Source organism: Pinus tabuliformis, chromosome X (genome assembly GCF_031772625.1).
Source record: "Pinus tabuliformis cultivar Carrire ecotype Pingquan chromosome X, CPIR1, whole genome shotgun sequence".
Classification (NCBI taxonomy): domain Eukaryota; kingdom Viridiplantae; phylum Streptophyta; class Pinopsida; order Pinales; family Pinaceae; genus Pinus; species Pinus tabuliformis.
In genome coordinates, this window is record NC_142308.1 from 1,484,227,518 (window position 1) to 1,484,250,043 (window position 22,526).

At 41.8% G+C, this 22,526-nt stretch overlaps 1 protein-coding gene across 2 annotated transcripts in view; it reads left to right on the forward strand.

The window, feature by feature from the left end:
• Positions 1-22,526, forward strand: part of LOC149145621 (LEC14B homolog) — a 308,684-nt gene that overhangs the window by 221,808 nt on the left and 64,350 nt on the right. For both annotated transcript variants that reach the window (XM_089453362.1, XM_089453363.1), the window contains exon 7: positions 17,163-17,338. In XM_089453362.1, the coding sequence (XP_089309488.1) occupies positions 17,163-17,338 (176 nt within the window). The remainder of the gene's footprint in view (positions 1-17,162; positions 17,339-22,526) is intronic.

Below are 22,526 nucleotides of genomic sequence, written 5' to 3' on the forward strand. Positions count from 1 at the left end.
ACTGTGTTAGAATGGTCCAAAAGTCATGGATCGAGCCAGATCTTATCTTAGCTGTTGATTAGGGACTTAATCTCGGTCATTGATTTGTCAATGAGAAAAGTATAAGAGGAGGCTTGAGGGTCACTTGGAGGACACACTGAGGGAGACCAGTCAGTTCAATTTCTGGAGCCGGGTTAGCTGAGAAATTGAACCAATGGTCTGGTGTGCACTTAGGAGGCAACAAGTGCGGAGCAGAGAGGCGAGATCAGCCACTGGAGATCAGTGCTGAGGCAGGAGAGGCAGATGCAAGGCTTTTCAGGAAGACGCAGAGGCAACAGAAGACTATGCAGTCACTAGCTGGGCCTGCGTGGGTGATGTAGAGAGGCCCAGGACTGACACATTCAAGCAGGGGCTGACGCAAAGGGTTTGAGAGCCATGCTAAATAATAAAATTCTCCCTTGCTGCATCGGTTTTCCCACATTGGGTTTTTCCGGGGACTGTTGTCCAAAATATCTGTCTCAATGTGTTAATGCTTGTGCATATGTTTGTTTCTGTATTACGGTGTGATATCTGCAGTAGTGTTTATTTTAATGTTTATTGAAGTAATTTCATAAATAACTTATTCTAGAATAAGTAGGAAAAATAAATCAGTGGCTACAGTGATAGAATTTTCACATGGTATCAGAGCGAGTAATCAGAGACAGAAAGGGAAAATCAGTTATGGGTCGAGACCACGATGCACAGGCATCCACGTTAGGGGACTCACACAGATTTTCAGAAGATTGCAGGCTGGAAGAAGAAGTGGCGTGTATGACTAGTGCTGCATCATCGGGAGTATGGTATATAGATAGTGGAGCTTTGTGGCATATGATGGGAATTAGGGAATGTTTCTCAGAATATCGAGAAGAGAAGATGTACTTTCATATCACCATGGGGAACAAGGCAAAGTGTACTCCAGTAGGGAAGGGTATCATAGTTTTTCAAACAGAATCGGGATAGTGGTTCCGTGCTACAAATGTGTTGCATGTATCAGGATTGGAGATGAACTTACTTTCCGTGTCGCAACTACAAGGGAAGGGCTATGACATCCACTTTATCAAGGAGAAGGTATACGTCAAACGCCCGAGCTAGAAAAAAAAAGTGCAGATCGGGATCAAAAGTAATCGGTTGTATAGATTGCAACTAGAATCACCAATGGCACTAATAGGCAGTCTCCAAGGACTTGAACGAACTATGGCACAGAAGAATGGGTCATTGTTTTAAAAACCGGCCGTTTCAAAACCGAAACGGCCGAGTTGATCCGAGTTGAAGCAGTTGGGAGTGACCCGGCCTTGGAAACGGTCCGGTTGGCCGAGTCACCCATGACTCGGCCGAATCATTCAATGACTCGGCCGAGTCATGGGTGACTCAGCCAACTCGACCGTTTCCGATGACTCGGCCGAGTCACAATGGGACGACCCTCCACACGTAAACAACATTAAAAAATTGATTTTTTGGGATTTTTAAATTGTTTAATGTTTGTTTTGGATCTCAAACTGTTATACCAATATGCTAAATGATTTTTGGGGTCCATTTCCCCCTCCCAAACCCTATTTAACACACCCAAGTGCTCTCATTCACTCACAGCAGTCTTATGCATTTGAGTGAGAGTCTTCTTTGAGAGTTAGTGAGCAGTTCTTGAGCTTGTTTTGGAGCAGCAGTGAGGAGTCTTGGAGGAGCATTGTAGCTGGAGTGAGGAGCTTCTTGGGCAGCCATTTGGAGCAGCATTGAGGAGCTGATTCTTGGAGCAAGCTTGAGGAGGCAGTTTGTGCCTGGAGGTATTTTTTTCCACCTCTATAAATCTGTTTTTGCTTAGTAAATTTTAGGTGCATATCTAGAAAGCTTAGAGAGTGTTTTTTGTCAAGTAAATGAACATTGAATCAATGTTTTTTTTTTTTTTTTCATTTTCAGATTGTTTTCCTAGTCAAAAAATGGCACCTAGGGCAAGAGATCCTGCTTGGGCATATGTTGAAATGGTTGATAGTCAAATGCATTGCAAATTTTTCCATAGGAAAATTAAGGAAGGTCCTGGGGGCATTCATACGCTGAAACAACACTTGGCAGGGATTAGAGGCCAAATTACCCCATGTACCTCACCAGAAATTGGGGAGATTAGAAAGAATTTGTTGGCCAGCTTTGAGAAATTTAAAGAAGAGAAGGCTAGGCAAAAAGACATACAGGCTGAAATTGGGAGGAAGAGGGAGATACAAAAAATGATGGCTGCCAACCCCCACTATGATTTTGAGGGTTCTTCCTCTATCCCTCAAACTGAGGCATCCAACCCTTTCCGATATGTTCCTCCCTTTATTGGTTCTATTCAAGATAAGGGAAAGGGTAAAATGAATTTGAAAAAGGGTGATGTGACTATCAAAAGTTATTTCACTCCCTCCTCTCCATCAGATGCACATGGTCCTGAAGTTAGTAAAGGTCAAATTCAACGCACTTTAGATGACCATTGGAAGAAAGAATTGAGGGAGACTGCTTGTGAGTACATAGCTAGATGGTGGTATGATGCTGATATCCCCTTTAATGCTGCTCGTTCACCATATTATGAGCCTATGTTTGATGCCATACATGCTGCTGGAAAAGGCTTCAAAGGCCCTACTATGCATGAGCTAAGGGGGTTTTGTTTGCAGAAAGAAATTCAATCCATTAATGAGTATTTGCAAGAGTTCAGGGACTCATGGGCAAGAACAGGGTGTACCATCATGTTAGATGGATGGACTGATCAAAGAAACCGTACCATCATAAACTTTCTTGTCTTCTGCCCACAGGGAACCATGTTTTTAAAATCAGTTGATGCATCTGATAAAGTAAAAGATGGCCACTTGTTGTTTGAGCTATTGGATCAGGTTGTTGAGGAGGTGGGGGTGGCTAATGTTGTTCAAATCATCACAGATAATGCCTCTAACTATGTTCTTGCTGGTAAACGGTTAGAGGAAAAGCACAAGACCATCTTTTGGACCCCATGCGCTGCACATTGCATAGACCTCATGCTTGAGGATATTGGAAAATTAGATTGGGTTAAAAACACTGTAGATCATGCCAAAAGCATAACAAAATTTATCTACAATCATACACTGGTTTTGAGTCTCATGAGGAAACACACTGGAGGCAAGGATATTATTAGGCCTGCCATCACTAGATTTGCTACACATTTTTTGACATTGCAATCTATGCTTTCCCAACATAGAAACTTGCAAAAGATGTTTTCCAGTGATGAATGGAATCAAAGCAATTGGTCTAACAAACCAGAAGGCAAAGAATTGAAAAGGAAAGTCCATGAAGAAACTTTTTGGAGAAAGGCAACAGAGATTGTGAAGGTTGCTGAGCCACTAGTTAAGGTGTTGCGGTTGGTGGATGGGGAAAGGTTGGCTATGGGCTTCATTTATGAGGCTATGGATCAAGCAAATGAGCAAATAAAGACAGCATACAAGGATAGAGTGGCAAAGTATGGGCCCATTTGGGCAATCATTGATGAAAGATGGAACAATCAACTCCATCGCCCTATACATGCAGCTGGGTATTTTTTGAACCCACGGTATCATTATAAAGCTAAGGAGTCAGGAGGTTTGAGGGGGGAGGTCAGAGATGGACTGGTTGATTGCATTGATCGCATGATCCCATTGGAGTCTGATCAACTGGAGATACATCGACAGGTTACAACCTTCAGCAATGCATCAGGTACCTTTGGGAAGAACCTAGCAAAGACTGCAAGAGAAGCAGATGAGCCAGGTAAACAAAAATTTCAATTTTCAATTTCTTAATGGTTTTACTTTTTTTATTAAAGTTTATTAAATCATTTATAATTTGAAAGTTAGATATAATTTGTAATTTTGTTGAGCTTCAACTAATTCATAATTCATTACACTCCTATGTTTTTTGCAGCACAATGTGGGAGGCCTTTGGTGGCCATTGCCCTGAATTGCAAAGGTTTGCAATTCGTATTTTGAGTCAAACTTGCAATGCATCTGGGTGTGAGCGCAATTGGTCTGTCTTTGAGAGGATTCACACAAAGAAGAGAAACCGTTTGGATCATAAACGGTTGATTGATCTAGTTTATGTCCAATACAACCTTCGGCTCAGACGAAACCATTTGCTGAACAAAAGACCTGATTCAGATCCCATTGTGTTGGAAGACATTGATCCAACATCAGATTGGGTAGTGGAGAGTCGTCCACCAGAGTTTGATCCTGATGAGGATCTTGATGTAGATATAGATATGGAGACATCAGTTGAACTTGAACATGTTGTTCAACTTCAACCTGTTCAGTTGAATGCAGATCCCGATCCACCAGCCTCAGTCTCACAGCCAGCAAGGACTCCAGTTGTAGGTGCTTCCTCTGCTCAGCCACGACAGAAGCGCCTGCGCAGCCGCATATCTACTCTATCTCAGCTTGCATCTGCTGCACAGCCTGCTAGTGGTACTGGTACCACTTCTACAGTTGCAGTTGGAGACGATGATGATGAGGAGGAGCCATGGGGCCCCTTGTCTGACTCTGATGATGATGATCTAGAGATTGGTTGAGATGATCTTGGCTCCTCTGGCAGTAGCTACTAGCTAGTAGTAGTGTAGCTGCTAGCAGTGCTGCAGTAGTACTAGTATTGGAGTCTGGTCACCATCACAGTTTACTTTTGTTGTAGAGGCCATTTCTAGCCTCCTTGGTTATTTGTATTTTGTTTTGAGTCTTTGATCATGTATGACAGTTGACTATGTATTGCCATTGGGTACCATTTTGATATAATGGATTGGTTCATGAGCCTACTTTGATCATATGTTGTCTTCCATCTATATTATAATGCTGTGTGTTTGGATTCTGGAAACATGAATGAAAATCTTTAAAATTATGTTTAAAATATTTAAAATTATGTTTTTTAATAAAAAAAATAAATATTTAATGTATTTTTTACAACGACCGAGTCATTGAAATCGAGCCGGCCGAGTCATTACTGTTTCGGAGTCGGAGTCGGAGTTGATCCTCGGCCGAGTAGGAGTCGGAGTCGGAGTTTTAAAACATTGGAATGGGTCACTTGCACCATGGAGCTCTGAGAATTCTCAGGAGCATTGTAACAGGAGTTCTGGATCTGAGTACGGAACAAGGTGATGTATGCAGGGGATGTGCTCTAGGAAAGTATGCCAAGGCAACATTTCCTAGAGCAAACACAGGGCCAAGAGTGTACTAGGATTGATACACTTTGATATCTGCGAACCTATGTCCGTCAAAGCTCTCAGTGGTGCTGAGTATTTCCTTACCTTCATTGATGACCACTCAAGGAAAACTTAGATTTATTTTTTTTAAACCAAGGATGAGGTTTTCTGTTGATTCAAGGAGTTCAAGGCTCTGGTGGAGAATCTGGCTGGGAAGAAAATAAATGTTTTGCGCTCAGACAATGGTGGAGAATATGTTGATAAAGACTTCACTGATTTTTGTGCTAAGGAGGGCATCATAAGAGAGTGGACAACTCCATATAATCCGGATGGGGTATCAGAAAGAAAGAACAGGACTATTGTAGAAGCAGCTAGGGCCATGATGTATGATCAGGATATGCCAAAATTCTTGTGGGCAGAAGCATACAACAAAAGAGTATGTTCAAAACAAGACTCCTCATCGGGCAGTGGGCAAGATTACTCCAGAGAAAGTCTTCACAGGGAAGACACCTGAAGTCAGTCATTTCAGGATATTTGGGAGTCTAGCATATTGCTGCATACTCGAAGAAAAGAGGAAGAAGTTGGATCAGACTGTGGAAAAGGGATATTTGGTAGGATATAGCGAGAACGCTAAGGCATACAGAATCTATCTTCCAGGGAGAAGGAAGGTAGTAGTACGACGAGATGTAAAGTTCATGGAGGGCAGGGCTTTCAGAAGATCTCGCGAGATGCCTTCCAAGGAGTAGTCAAAAGAGGAGCTGTTGGTTAAGCCTCTTCAACCAATAGAAGTAAAGAATTCTTCCTCAAGACAGGAAGATTCTCAGGATGAGGAGTGAACAGAAGCACCTGCTGGCAGAGGAAGAACTAGCAGGGAACTTCGTCAGATTTTGCGAGATGCAAAGAACTTCATCGATGCGCCAAGAAGCAATAAGAGGGAGCGAAAACAGCCAAATAGATATTAGGCATTAGTAGCTCAGGATAGAGAGTCTGCCAGTTTTAAGGAGGTAGCTCAACATCAGGTTTGGCTAGATGCAATGGTAGAGGAATACAACTCCATAATGGTAAACGATGTCTGGGTGGTGGTGCCGAGACCTCAAGACATATCAGTGGTAGGTTCAAGATGGATCTACAAGATCAAATATGTTGCAGACGACAGTGTTGAGAAATACAAGGCCAGGTTTGTGGCTAAGGCGTATGCTCAAAAAAAAGGGATTGACTATGAGGAGACCTTCGCCCTAGTAGCCAGGTATACATCTATTAGGACCGTGATATCTCTTGCAGCCCAGATGGGATGGGAGATCCATTAGATGGATGTCAAAACAACATTTCTGAATGGGGTGATAGAAGAGGAGGTATACATTGAATAACCAGAGGGCTTTGAGACTCATGAGAAGAAGTCTCATGTATGCAGATTTAAGAAAGCCTTGTATGGGCTGAAACAGGCACCGAGAGCATGGTATGGTCGAATAGATGGCTACTTGCAGAAGATGGGGTTTGTCAAGAGTGACGCGGATCCGAATCTCTACTATTTGGTTGTAGAGAACGAGCCACTAATCTTAGTATTGTATGTGGATGATCTTTTTCTGACAGGATCATCTAGACTCACTGGGCACTGCAAGAAGAATCTAGCCATAGAATTCGATATGAAGGATTTGGGACGAATGCACTACTTCCTAGGGTTGGAAGTTTGGCAGCAGAAGGGAGAAATCTTCCTTGGGCAAGGAAGGTATGCTACAAAAATCCTGAAAAGATTTGGGATGGAGGACTGTAGACCTATGGCTACGCCAATCATCACCAACTGGAAGAAGATTGATGCAGCAGAAGACAAGGATGTTGATCCCACCTTAAACAGGCAACTCATAGGGTTCCTGATGTATTTGGTCAATACCAGGCCAGACATTTGCTACGCTGTCAACACCCTCAGTCAGTTCATGGTGAGTGGATTACTGATGCAGATTGGGCAGGAAGTTCAGTGGATCAGAAAAGTACCTCTCGGTACTGTTTTAACATTGGATCAAGAATGACCTTCTGTTGCAGTAGGAAACATAAGTTCGTGGCTCTGAGCTCATCTGAGGCAGAATATATGGCGACAAGCATAGCTTCGTGTGGGACCATATGGTTTAGAAAACTGCTTGTGAACCTATTCAGAAGGAATATGGAGGCGACCAGGATCATGTGCGATAATTAGAGTTGCATCAAGCTCTCTGAGAATCTAGTGTTTCATGATAGGTCGAAGCATATTGATATTCGGTGTCACTTTGTCAGGGACTGTGTCCAACAAGGAGCTATACAGTTGAGCTACACTCCTACAGGAGAACAGGTGGCAGACATCCTCAACAAGGCCCTTGGAAGGGCAAAGTTTGACTACTTCAGGGAAAAGATGGGAATGGTAAAGAACCCGTTGCAGTAGCAGAAATGGGAGTGATAACAACAAAAGGATGCAAAGGAAGTTGCAGTGCGGATGCAGTGTTGGGAGAAAGGACTAGCAACAACACGGATGCAGAGGGAGTTGTTGTACAGATGTAGCAGTGGTAGTAGCAGAGCCATGGGCAGCAGTACAGGATGCAATAGTGCAGAGGATGTTGGGCAGGGAGGCTTAGCATCAGCACATGGACCGATGCCGGATGATCAAGGTGATACTCAGTGAGGAGTATTACTAGAGCACGATCCTCGCTAAGAGGGAGTGTTGATTTGGGGTAGCATCAGATGTGCTCTAGCCACAAAAATTGGTGGAGACGCTAAGGAATATGAGATCTCCAATACCCAGAAAGGGTTTGGGTAGATTCTAAACATTTTGAGAGATATTAAAATAATTAATATTTTTAATGAAGTCCCTAAGTCTAAACTTAGGGAAAATAAAATATTAATGTGAATTAATATAAAATTGTGTTAGAATGGGCCAAAAGTCATGGATCAAGCCAAATCTTATCTTAGCCGTTGATTAGGGACTTAATCTTGGCTGTTGATTTGTCAACGAGAAAAGTATAAGAGGAGGCTTGAGGGTCACTTGGAGGACACACTGAGGGAGACCAGTCAGTTCAATTTCTAGAGCGGAGTTAGCTAAGAAATTGAACCATTGGTCTGGTGAGCAGTCAGGAGGCAGCAAGTATGGAGCAGAGAGGCGGGATCAGCCATTGGAGATTAGCGCTGAGGCAGGAGAGGCAGACGCAGGGCTTTTCAGGTAGACGCAGAGGCAACAGAAGACTGCGCAGTCACTCGTTGGGCCTGCGTGGGTGACTCAGAGAGGCCTAGGGCTGACGCAGTCAAGCAGGGGCTGATGCAGAGGGTTTGAGAGCCATGTAGAGGTCAGCCGGGTTGACGCTGGGATTGGGCGAAGTGCTGGAGAATTATTTCTCTCTGTGGGTAAGATAGTTTGGCACCCTGATGTACTGAAGAATTGTTGAATAATAAAATCCTCCCTTGCTGCATTGGTTTTCCCTCATTGGGTTTTTCCGGGGACTGTTGTCCAGAATCTCTGTGTCAATGTGTTAATGCTTGTGCATATGTTTGTTTCTGTGTTCTGGTGTGATAACTGCAACAATATTTATTTTAATGTTTATTGAAGTAATTTCATATATAACTTATTGTGGAATAAGTAGGAAAAATAAATCAGTTGCTATAGCGATAGAATTTTCATACTGCGCTGCCTCTCTGCAAGCTCTCTCCGCCTCTCTGTTAGTGTTCTCTGGAAAGTCCTTCCAGATTCTCACGGTCCTTCTGCTGCAGAATGATCACGTAGTTCGAATTTCTCAGCTTCCTAGCCCCATAAATCAAACTCTAGATCAATTCTCTGTGTGTGTGTTTCCAAATGAACCCTAAGCCTCCATTTTATACTTTTCCCGTTGAATCTTCAATGACCGAGATTAAGTCTCTAATCAACGACTATGATTAGAACATGACTTGATCCACCATCTAGATCATTCTCACCCATATTTTGATTAATACCCATTAATATTTTAATTCCCCTAAGTTTAGACTTAAGAACTCCATTAAAATTATTAATTATTTTAACAAAATACAATCCGGATGGAATTTCACCAAACGGTTTCTTGGTTTTTTAGAACTCATGTGCCTTAGCCTCTCCAGCAATTTTCAAGGCTAGAGCACTTCCGATGCTACCAAAAACTAACACTCCCTCTTAGCGAGCAAAGTGCTCTAGCAACAATGTACACTTGCATGTTGCTCTGTTTCTGAAGCACCTCCTTTTTGCAGTGTTGTTGCCACCAACATTGTGCTGTTGCTGCTACTGTACTGCTGCCCATGACACTGCCATTGCCACTGTTGCATCTGTACTAAAACTCCCTCTCAAACACTACATTTTCTATGCTGCTAGCATTGCTACTACTAACACTGCTTTCGTACTGCAACTCAGTTGTTGAGAGAAGCAACTGAAAAACATCCAAAACTAGTTGAACTTAACTATGTTTAGCATAATACAATGAATGTTGGAGTTTGACTGCTGCTGACCCTCTAAATCTTCTGCGCTGCTGTTGACTTTTGCACTTTGCCATCTGCACTACTGCCAACCTTGCTGTGTGCTGATCAGTCTCTGGTCCCAAGCCACTGCATCTGTCCTCCAAACACTCCATTGCATCGTCTGACACTAAGTCCTCTCGCTACTGCTGAATCTTGGGTTCCTGTAGCAAGGAATTGATCCAAGAGGTGGATTCCTCAGGGATCCTGCCCACATGTAGTCCTCCCGACTACAGCTCAACATCGCCCCATCTCCCTCTTGGAGATGCGTTGGCACTCGTGGCATACTTGTCCTCGTCTATCTTCGCGACTGCAACCTTTGGATCATGCTTCTCGTCCTTATCCTTTTCCTTCAAAAGACACTGAGATGCAAAGTGACTCATCTCGCCACATCTAAAATATTTCACCTTCGAAATGTCGTTTTTCCGCTTTGGCTTCTGTTGTCCCTTCGATGCTAGAGCTGCGTTTTCCCCCTCCTCCTTCGTCTTTGTGCCACTCCCATTGCTTCCATTGTGGTTGACCTTCACTAGGTCCCTCCTTAACTTCGCTCACATCTCGTCCCATGAAGGTAGTTTTTCCTTGCCCAATATGCTTTGGACGAAAACTTGCCATTCATCCGAGACTCCATTCAGGGCTATCCTCACCTTCGCCGTTGGATGAGGAGTGGACCCCATTGCAACACGTTGGTCTCTGGTGTCCTGAAACCGTTGAAGATAGAGGTTCACCCCTTCTCCTTTCTGCATCAAGGTCCACTGCAACTTCTGCTCTAAATACATCTTCCACTGTTCGGAAGAGCCTTCATACAGTGATGACAAGGCTTCCCACATGTCTCGGGCTATATCCTTGCCTTGCAAGTGTGAGACCACATGGTCTTGAACTCCATCGAGAATGAGCCTCTTTGCCTTCCCTTGCTCGGCCTTGTACTTTTTCTTTTGATCGTTGTCAGCAGGGACAACTACAACACTTTTGACGTAGGCCTCGAGATCATATTCCTCAAGAACAACTAAGATTATGGTCTTTCATATGACATAGTTGGAGGCTCCGTCCAACTTGTCTTGATCTCCGAGCCCAAGCAATGCCATCTCACCCAAATAGAAATGTCGAATGACCTCTCTCTCCTTTGCACAACACTTAGACTGGCTTACGCACTCCCTGTTGTAGCTTGTAGATCTGCCCCTCTCTGCTGCTATTTAGCAAGTGAAAATTCAGACTCCTTAGCTGGAAGTCCTTTGAGGAGAAAATTCCCCTTCTATGTGTCTTCGCTTTTTTCCAACGGATTTTGCCCGGACAGAAATTGCACCCTTCAAGCACTGCGTTGAGGCTCTGCGTCACTCCCTTTGCCTCTACAAACTCACGAACTGGAAATCGTACCTCTCTGTCGTCTCACTCAGAGAGAGATTTCCTCAGATCTGCTTCCCGACAAGGACTGTGCAATCCCTTCAAGGGGATTCGAATTGCTGCCAAATGCAGCTTTCGGCCTCACTACTCAGCACTGGATTTGCTCTTCCTGTTTCAAAATCAATGCTCTGATACCATGTGAAAATTCCTAGACTCAAAGGAACCCCTACTGCAGCAAATCTGAATCTACTTCACCTACTTGATTTTTAAATTACATTCATCAAGTTATTCTTCTGAATACTAAAGCAAATTACTTCTGTAGCCTACACTAATTAAATATTTGATCTCATGAAATAGAAGACAGAGCAAAGAACAAGATGCATAGGACACACTTATTTTTGGACACAATAGTCCCCAGAAAAACCCAATGCGGGAAAATTGGTGCAGCAGTTCTGAGGGTTTATTTTAATGCAGGAGAAATATCTAAATACAACTCTAGGATGCTCATCTAGCAGTCCTTTATAGAGAAAATACTGGCGGAAAATTTGAGTGAGTTTTACCTCACTTCACTCGACAGAATTCCGGCTGATTCGGCACAAGACTGGCTAGCCCCGACTATTTCTGCATTGGCTCCGCGTCAGCTCTCCCGGCTGTTCCAACAGTTCTCGGTAGTTCTGGCAGTTCTAGCAGTTCCCGGCAATTCCGACTGTTTCAACAGTTTTTCCTCTGTGTCAGCTCTCTCGACTGTTTCGACAGTTTTCCCTCTGCATTAGCTTTCCCGACTGTTTCGGTAGTTCTGGATTCTACGTGACAAGCAACTTTTTTTCTCTCTCGGTGTCTGCGCTGCCTCTCTATCAATATTCTTCGGAAATTCCTTCCGGATTCTCACTGCCCCTTTGCTGCAGAATGATCACTTAGTTCGAATTTCTCAGCATCCTAGCCCCAGAAATCGAACTTTAGATCAATTCTCTCTGTGTGTGTTTCCAAATGTACCCCAAGCCTCCATTTTATACTTTTCCTGTTGAGTCTTCAACTACTGAGATTTAGTCTCTAATCAACGGCTAAGATTAAAACATGACTTGATCCGCCTTCTAAATCATTCTCACCCATATTTTGATTAATAGCCATTAATATTTTAATTTCCCTACGTTTAGCCTCAGGAACTCCATTAAAAATATTAATATTTTTTTAAAATACACTTTGGGTGGAATTTCACCAAACGGTTTCTGGGTTCTTTAGAGCTCATGTGCCTTAGCCTCTCCACCAATTTTCAAGTCTAGAGCACTTCCGATGCTACAAAAAACTAACAATCTGCAATCCTGCATAATATCCAATGCGTCTCCTCGCCTTCCAGTACAACAATTCATTAATGCAATTGAATAAATGAGCTTACAAATCATGGAACCAAGTGGGCACTTCATAGTGCCATGCCCTTCCATAATCAACTTTAGAATGTACAGGTGTTCCCAAGTTCAAGAAGGAGGTTAAGCAAAGACCTTATTAGGTGGTTTCAACCTCTAAGGGAGTGACAGGTCCATGGTTCATCCATCAAATGGCAAGTGTCATGTGAAATAGTGATGGAATGGAGTGGGGTAAAATGGAAGGCTCCAAGTCACATGCCATGGTACAAGGGTAGCTATAATGAGAGAAGCCCACACTTGGGTGTATAGATGTAGGAGGGAGCAATTGTGGTACATGAGTTATGCTGTCCTTTGTTTTTCTACCCTTCTTGATATGCCTTTTGCCTTTTATTGATTTTTCTTTTTTTTTTTTATAATTGCTCGGCTATCCAGGGAATGTGAGCATGATGTGAGTGATATAGAAGTGAACAACCCCTTAATGTAGGGCAGTTCATCGCCCACCAATGGTTGGGACAATCATGGGTTCGTCAATGATGCAGGGGGCTCATATAGGGATCCTAGGAACCAGGGTGATGGCCATGATATGAGGTAGAGCAGTGTTGGTAAGATTTTGTAGTGGAGATGACCAAATCTTCTATGCCAAAGCTTGAGCGAGGGGAGTTTTCAATATATAGTCTTCCTTCATGAATCCCAATCATTCTAGCATCTTCTATGCCAAAGCTTGAGCGAGGGGAGTTTTCAATATATAGAGTCTTCCTTCACGAATCCCAATCATTCTATCATCTTATGTGCTTGAGTTTTTACGCCATACCAAAACTCTTTCATCAATGAAAGCCACTCTATCACCTTTATCTTCTAGGCTTGAAATGGAAAGTAAATTCTTATGCAAACCTGGAACAAATAGGATGTTGTTGAGATGAATATTTCCTCCATTCTCCATCTCTAGTGAGGTTGATTCAATTCCTCTCACAGGATAACTCTTATTATCGCCAAGCTCTACAAAGTAAGAGGACTTTTCTTTTGACAAAGTTTTTAGTTTGTGATCGCTGGTCATATGTCTTGATGCCCCACTACTGATCAGCCAAATGCTATCATCTTGAAATGTGCCAGTCAGTGCTGAGAAGAGTCCTTCATCCTTTGTCTTGATCACTTCCTTCTTTGGAGTAAATAGAAGATTCCATACTTCTTTGAAGCTCTTCTTGAGATGACTTGCTACCTTTGAACACTTGTTTATAAACTTCTTTAGTGTAGTAGAGATCTTCATAATGAACTTAGCCAACCTTAGCTCTGATACCATGTTGAGAAATCTATAGTGCAATGATTAGAGTGATTTCTCTTTTCTTGAGAACTACTTGTGATGTCTTTAGTTTTTCTTATTTGATGTCTTTAGTTTTTCTTATTTATTAGCTTCTTCACTTATTATTATGTTTGTGTATCATCAAACAATTACCAAAACAAGAAGGACAATAGTGCACAAGAACACAGAATCTAGGTTGCAAGCCAGGGCCAAAACCTCTCAACTTGAGAGGAAAACCCGTAGATCTCTTCTCTTCTTATAGATTCTTCAATTGACGACCTCCATGACCTCTAGACCAAGACCAATACCCTCCAAGACCAAGTCCAACCCTTTCGGATGATGTGCTTCCTTAGATCAAGTCAAACCCATTCAAATCTCTTCCAGCAACACAACTTCGACCTCCAACTTTAGAATTTCGGCCTCTACTGCAAGTCTGAAATTCCCCCCCCCCCCAAGCAGCAGTGGTTGCAACACGTGTGAGCTTATTCTTGCTTCGCAAGGCTTTCTCAGACCTTCGTTTGGCTTTCTCCTTCTTCTAGTGCTTGAGGATGATTCAATGTGACCTTCACTGCCCTTCTTTCTCTTCTTTCTTCAAGATCGAACCTGCAGAAGAAAAACCCTAGATCAACAGCAAAAACCCTAGCCTTCCTTCGCACATGTGAGAGAGAAATAGCCCAGAAACAAGTCTTCTTCGTCCTCTTCCTTCTTCGCTGCCTTCTTCCTCTTCCTCCTTCGCTTGAATGAGTGAGTGATGATTGTCTTCCAAGGAGGTCAAGTTCCCTCCTTTATATAGGCTTCTTAAGGTGGATGTGGCTCCTCAAATTAGGCCGACTTCCTAGCTGCTAGACCGACTTGGTCTTGAAGGGTATTTTGACACTTTTAATGACAAAAATAATTTTCTTTACAAGTTACAATGTGCCCGATGGGGTCTTCAACTTATGACAATGACTCTTTTGACTTCTTGACCTAGGATTAATCCTAGAAGCACTCAATGGGTGCTTGACCTCTAAAATAAAAAACCTTGAGCATGAAACCCATGCTCCAAAAATAATAATAATTTTTCTTTCATTTTACAATATACAAGAATCAAAAGTACATTTCATATTTATGAAGACCGAACCTAGTTACACATTTTCAACATGGAGGAGTTGTGCTAAAGAGAGGTTCATGTTGGAATTTCTAAGACTAATCCGTTAGAAGCTCTTCATGTACTTTTTGATTTATTCCTACCTACTTGTTCTGTTAATTAACAAGTTATTTACCATGTAAATACCAGAAATAAATACAAGTGCATGCTCAACACATTGCAGATCATCAACTGAAGGAAACAAAAACAAGCACACAAGTGACACTGTTGTTTTTGGACTAATGTCCCCGGAAAAACCCAATGCGGGAAAACCAATGCAACTATCTGAGGGTTTGATTTATTAAGCAGTTTCAGAATACAATCTAGGAGCCAAATCCGGCTCACCCAACAGAGAAAAATCTTGGTAGTAGTATCTCTCTACTCGGAAGCAGATATTATGGTTGAAACCCCGGATAAACACTTCGACAGCTCCACAGCTCCAATCTGCCCCATGAAACCCTAGCGTCAGCCTCTCTCTGGCCCAACCTTAGCCCAACGTCACTCTGGCTTGGACTGCGTCAGCTTTGGAGGCACTGCGTCAGTCCTCTGGCCCTCTGCGTCACCCACGTTGGCCCTCTGAGGCACTGCGCAACTCCTAATTGCCTTTGCGTGAGCCTTGGTTGGCTCTGCGTGAACCCTTGGCTGCTTCTGTGTCCCTCTCTCCGGCTACTGCGCTGATCCTCCCGGTGCTATCTCTACCTCTCTACTTTTGTATTCACTGCCCCTCAGCTGCAACTCTGATCACTCTCTCAACTTTCTCAGCAAATCCAGCCCTAGAAAGTCGAAATCTTGATCTCTTGGTATGTTCTCCAAGTGACCCTCAAGCCTCCTTTTATACTTTTCTCGTTGACAAATCAACGGCCGAGATTAAGTCCCTAATCAACGGCTAAGATTAGATCTGGATTGATCCATGAATTTTGGACCATTCTAACACAGTTTTATATTAATTCACATTAATATTTTATTTTCCCTAAGTTTAGACTTAGGGACTCCATTAAAAATAGTAATTACTTTAATATCTCCCAAATTGTTTAGAATCCGCCCAAACCCTTTCTGGGTATTGGAGATCTCATTTGCCTTAGCCTCTCCACCAATTTTCGTGGCTAGAGCACATCCGATGCTACCCCAAATCAAGAGTTCATTCTAGGAATTTATATGAGTATGGGCATGGAAATTTGGGTGCTGTATCAAAGATACAAAGTCAGGTAGAATCATTAGTGCAGGATGTACATTGCAGTGGGAAGCTTTGTTTTGCATTTAGAGTGGAAATATGGTGGTGTCATGAATGTGCTTATACTCTAGTTGTGCAGTTGTGGCCCATCCATGCTTCACCAAAGTTTGGTCATGCTTAAACTTTGTTGTGTTATCTTGGTGAGCACTTTGGTCACAAGCCCACACAACTCAGCTCAGTGCAACATGTTGATGTGCAGGTACAACAACACAACTAGTTATATGCAGAAGCGCAATGGTCAGAATGAAACACGTTCTTCCTCTTCGCCTCTTCGTCTTCTCAACTTTTGTACAGTAATGTAATCGAGGATATGAAGAGAGGAAAATAAGTCCTATTATTTTCCCTTGGTAGATTATTTTCACCTCCTTGAGATTATGAACAGGGTGGTGGTGGGTGTAGTGGAATAACTTAGTTGTTCTGCGTTGTTGTAAATTTTATTCTGTTCATGTCACTGTACAGAGTTTTCTTATTAATAAATTCTGGGTTAAGTTGCTACCTAAATTATTTTGCCAACTTGTATGAATGATTCTGTTAACTCAGTTCCATTCCTGATTGACTTTCTTAAGTATTTTTCATGCCAGAGATTATTGATGTGTATGTAAGTTGAGCTCATTGCACCTGCTGTTGTGGGTTTGCTAATTCTGCTAGGACACACCTGGATCAGTCGGTTTGCTGAATTAAGGTCCCTCCCATGGAGATGAAAACTGCAAGTGAAAATGGGCAAGAAGAACCCCAAAAGCTAACTTTTAAATGAGAAAAGCATCCCTGCTGACCATGTGTTTTTTAAATAAATCTGGAAAAAATCAACGGACTTGAAAAATTGGAAGTCTCGTGTTTTTTTTCTTTTTCCAAAAAGGTTTTGGTGAGAAATTGTTTGGGGATGGACTTGCTCTTTAATTCGTGGGGCTGGAAACAGTGATATATATTATTAGTAATATAATGGGTTATATAAAACTAGGGTTTGGAATTCATGCAAAGACATGGGGGACATGTATAAACTTTTAATTAGCTTTAGTTTGGTTTTCAGACAAACTTACAAGGAATAAGATATAGGAATCAGGATGAACAGAGATATAATGTACTCTTTGTATTTGCATACATGCACAAGTGTGATAATTATTCACTTTGATCATTTGTTTTAAGATAATATTAGGTGTTTTCTTTTCCAGGTCTGGGATAGGCGTTGCCTTTCATCCAGGGCACAGCCTGCTGGAACTCTAGTTGGACATTTGGAAGGCATTACTTTCATTGATAGTCGTGGAGATGGACGCTATTTTATTTCTAATGGAAAAGACCAGACGACAAAGATGTGGGATATTCGCAAAATGACTGCAGGAAATCCTAGGTATGTCATCCTCTTATCTGTCTTTGATGAGTGCTTCTTTGGCATTATCAGAAATTGTTGTACTAAATGATCTTTTTCCCAGAATTTGATGTACAACGCTAGCAATTTTTTCACGAGAACCTTTCACCATATGGTCATGTTCTTTTTCTGTGGCACAATTGTCATCTAACACTTGGGTCTTGTTAACACTCAAACTCTGCCCTAGGAGAAAAAGTTCTAATATCAACATGAGATCCTAGAGGAAGAATGGTAAAGCTTCCCACTGTCACATCAATAGCCTTGCCCCACATCTCAGACTAAGGAAATACTAAGCTACCCTAGCCTGGGGGGATTCCCTCAGGGTCAAGCTAAGCCTAAGCCAAATCACTGAGAGTGTGAGTATTTTACTTAGCTTGTCTTGATCAAATAGCCAATAAACAATTTTCCTTTGGTGTCAAAATAAGGTTAAATGTACAAATTATTTGTTTGGTTACACAATATATGAGTTTGCTGGAAATGACAACAAATGCTCAATGAGCACAAATTATTATGAAATTAGCAGATTGACATGATCAATATTATTGTTCAGATCTCCAACTTGTACTTCAAATTTGTATCCATCAAATATTGTATACAATCATTCTGAATACATAACATTGTCAGTCTGTCCATGCAAGTGAAATATTAGACCATCATTTACATGAATTTATTCCTTGACCAAAACCAATTAGTTAAACCTTCAAATACAGTAAAATTTCATGACGGTAGTGATGACTTAACAATTGAATGTTTATTTGACTAAATATGACACCCATATGGTGATCCTAAGCCATCCTAGATTGCTAGACCTGTTGCCTCAAAATCTAGCACGTCTTGTGAGAGGCCTCACAAGACAAAAACTAGACCACTCTTGTGAGAGCACTCTTCATGCATAATGTTGGCCCTAGAAGGCTAATGGCTCACATGTGTGGGATGGTTTTTGCATTTTAGGTCAAAGCTAGTGGGCTGGCTTGTAACCCAAGGCATTTATATTATTTGACTTGTCATTAGGGGCTTGTAGGCTAATTATGAGAACTTATCCTCATACAAATATTAAATAGAGGAGAGGACCATTGTTATTCATGGTCATCTCTTGGACTATTTCGGTCCTCCTTAGAGAGATTTCGACCTTCTTGTTTCTTGGTGAAGATGTGATCTATGGAGTATTCTTGTTCATTGAATATATTTTCTTGACTTTGGAGAAGTTTTCTTGGATCAATAAAGGATTGTTCATGCACATTGCCTTGAAAGTGAGCTTTATATATTGAAAAATTCTGATTTTATGTCTAATGTATGGAATGAATTGATGATCTAGGGTGTTTACTATTTCTATTGTGCCCTAATTTGTTGAAAATCAGTTGCATAGGAACTAGGCCTCATTATTGTATGTGTTACTCATTTATGATATGTGAATGGCAATCCCCTTGGTGAATCTTGATTATAGCTCTCCCAAGTGACCTTGATCCCTCACAAAGGCAATAGTTAGGGTTTGTGCTAGGGCATCAAACATCCTTACTCCTTTGCAAGTTATAGCCTATCTTAAGAATCCATAGACTCCATCCACCCAAGGACTAGACACTGGCCTTGTCTGTTGGTGATCAAGTCATCTTTTATTCATAAATTAAAATTTTCTCTCTTTCTCTAATTTGGCCCTCTTAACGACTGTTACCGCTCAAACTAGCAGGGTTCCTAGGAGGGGTTCCTAAAAGGGCAACGACCAAGGTATAAGGCTCCCTAGGAAGGGCCAAGGAGATTTCAAGGGCTAGGGTTTGAGGATAAGATTTGTAAGGAAGATACTTAATCCTAGTAATCCTTGTGAAAACTTGGTTTCTAAGTGGTCTATGTGAAATTTCAATAGGTTGTGGGACCAAACGGGACCAAGTGGACCCAAATTTAGGTCAAGGGGATGGAATTGATCAACCAAGGGTGTGCTTGACCTAATTGAGGGGGAGAAGTGGATCAAAGGAAAAATTTTCTTTGATTTAGATGCAATGATCCAAATGAGGTCACTAGCCAAGGGAAACCTAGGGCAAGAAATGGTCTTTGATCTAGGGCTTGTTATATCTCGAAATCCCACTGTCGGATTTGCTTCAAATTTGGAGGGCCTGTAGAGCAAACATCAGTGTAGTTGTGGACCAAAAATCAAAGTGTTTGGATGGCTAGATTGTGAGATAATTGATGCCCTAGGTGACCTATGGAGGTTAGGCCTAGAAAGAAAGAGAGAAGTTGAGAAAGATGTGCTTTAGAGTGATCACCAGTGGAGGATCAGTGCCTAATCCTTTGGAAGAAATGTAGTCAAGGAGATTCCAATGTCGGGGATGATTCCATGTAGTCAAGGAGGCCTCTAGAACAATTTCGCATGGCAATTAGGGCGTGGGACAATTGCTTCAAGGTCTTTACCCTTCGATATGCAATATATGATGACTTATCAAGATAAGCTTTCGACAAAATATCTCTAGGAATATTCACTTATTCATACATGGCCCATGACATGATTCAACCTAAGTTGCACGAAACGGGGAAACGGGTACGAGTTTCCGAAACGGGCACGGGTACGAAACGTGACCCCCCCAAATTTTGGAAACAGAGAAACGCACTATCTATATCTATACATGGACATTTAAGAAATATGTGCAATCATAAAGCATACATGATACATTCTAATTTATTACATTATGATTAAATTGTCAATTGTCAATGCATAAACTATAAGTCTCTAAATTTACATCACATTTACTCATGAATGATCACATAATGAAAATAGCAATATCCAAACCAGCCATGAAAAATTTCTAATTTCTTGCCTCGTGCTTGATTGGGAGTCTCCTCCTACATAGTCGAATGACCTTAGTGCTCTTGATTAAATACAAGTTCCATACCCTAGTACCCTGCATGCTCTTGATTATTGGGAGTCTCCGCTGCATAGGGGGCTTGGTTCTCTTGATTAAATACAAGTCCCATACCCTAGTACATGACAAAATCCAATGGAAACATTGCAATTCCCCCCAATCTTGAAATCCTGAAAAACAGATAAGTTTGCTGGATTTTGAGTGAGATCTAAAATTCTACTTTCTCCATATGAAATCCAATGACGACAAAACCACTCAAACATCATGAGTCATTTCATGGTAATGTTAAAAATTTAAGTAAAAGGATGAAAATAGATAAAGGAGAATGTCACCTTTACTTTAAGAATTTAACATTACCATGAACTGCATATCAACACTAGGGCCATAGGCTTGAACATTAGGCTGCCCCACTCAAAAAAATCCTCTTTTTTATAACTTGAGAGGCATCTAGAAGCATCCATAAGATATTTTAGTCACCCAATAAAAAATTAGAAGAAAAAAAATAAAAATAAAATAAAAAAAACGCCAAGTGTTCACTGGAAACTCCGTCGTACGGCTGGGGAACTCTTTTTTGGCCATACTGGCCATGTTTCCCCAACGTGAAACGGGCCAGTACAGCTGGAAATGAGTTTACAGGCAATACGGTACGAGTTTCCGTTTCGTTTCCGGCCGGAAACGGACCCCTAGGCAACGTTTCCTGCAACTTAGGATGCAACGCTATAAAAAGACAAATTCCCACAATTTCACATAAGAAAAGCAGTAAATTTCAACCTAGTATAGCGAAAATCCCCAGCAACATGCATGTGACATAAAAAAATGACAAAATAGCTTTGAAAGAGTACTTACATGTAAGAAAAAGTATATCCAATCATCATTATATGCCAATAGTGAAGCTCCAAGGCAAAAATGAAGAGATCCAAACATCAAAATTCATCCATTCATCCAATTTCGTCCTCCAAAAAGGATAGCGAAAAATCTCGCAAGAGAGAATGATCCAATCCAAGTGATGATCAAAATGAATCATCTCACTTCTATTTATACACTCTCTAATGAATTTGATTTAGCTAAATTGGCCTAATTGAACCCCTAAAATAAATAATGTGCATAATAGCAATACTTTCGGTGACAAGCCCACCAAATAGCTCAAAAACGCATGAATAAACCTCTCAAGAGGTCCAAATGATCAATAAAGTGAGTCTTTGGGCCTTTGAGGAGGCCTAATGAAGTCCAAGGGGTGCCATGATGTAGAAATGGACTCCCAAAATAGACATAGTGGACAAGGGGTTGGCCTCTTGCTTTCCAAGCAACAACCTGTGGTGCTCCCAAGTGGGTGTAGGGGCACAAGGACATCCTCATTGGTCTCCAAGTGGATCACAAATGCTTGTAGACCATCTGTAAGGGCTAGGATGGTGATGTAAGCCGTCCCTCTACAGTGGGAGACATCCTCTAAACCCTGGAACATCTGCCAAGTGTATGGTGCAAGTGTGGATCCGACGGAGCATGGTGAACCAGGTGCATCATCCTCATCCAAAAGGTGGAACATGAGGAATCAATGATCGGTGCTGGGGATCCATGAAGTAATATCTGCTATGGTGGAGTCCCATGGCTCTCAACGCTCACCCTACAAGTGCCAATGTGGCCCTTTGAAGCCTAGGGCCCTGTATAGGGAGACCAAGCCCCAAATGAAGACCCACCTGCAATCCTGCATAAGATCCAATGCATCCCCTTGCCCTCCAATACAAAAAGTAATTAGAATACTCAAGTAAGAAAGCTTACAAGTCATGGTCTCAATGGGGCACTTCATGGTGGCATGCTCTTCCATAGTGAGCTTTGGCATGTACAAGTGTCTCCAAGCTCAATAGGGGGTTAACCAAGGAACTTATTAGGTGGTTTCAACCTCTAAAGGGGGTGACATGTTCATGGTACATGCTTTAAGTGGTAGGTGGCAAATGATATAATAACGGAATGGAGTGGGGTATCAGGGGAATCATTTAGACCACATGTCAAGGTGCATGGGTAACTATAATAATGGAAGCCCACACCTAGGTATATGAGTGTGGGAGTGAGCAAATCGTGGTACATGAATTACCTCGACTTTTTTTTTCCACCCTTCTTCATATGCCTTTTTCTTTTTATTGATTTTTCTTCATAACTGCTCAGGGCTCCAGGGGATGAGAGCATGATGTGTAACATGTATTAATGGATACACCCTTAAGGTGGGGCAGTTCATTATCCACCAGGGGTTGGGACAATCGTGGGTTCCTTAATGATAGAGAGGGCTCATCTAGGGCCTATAGGAACCATGGCGATGGCCATGGATA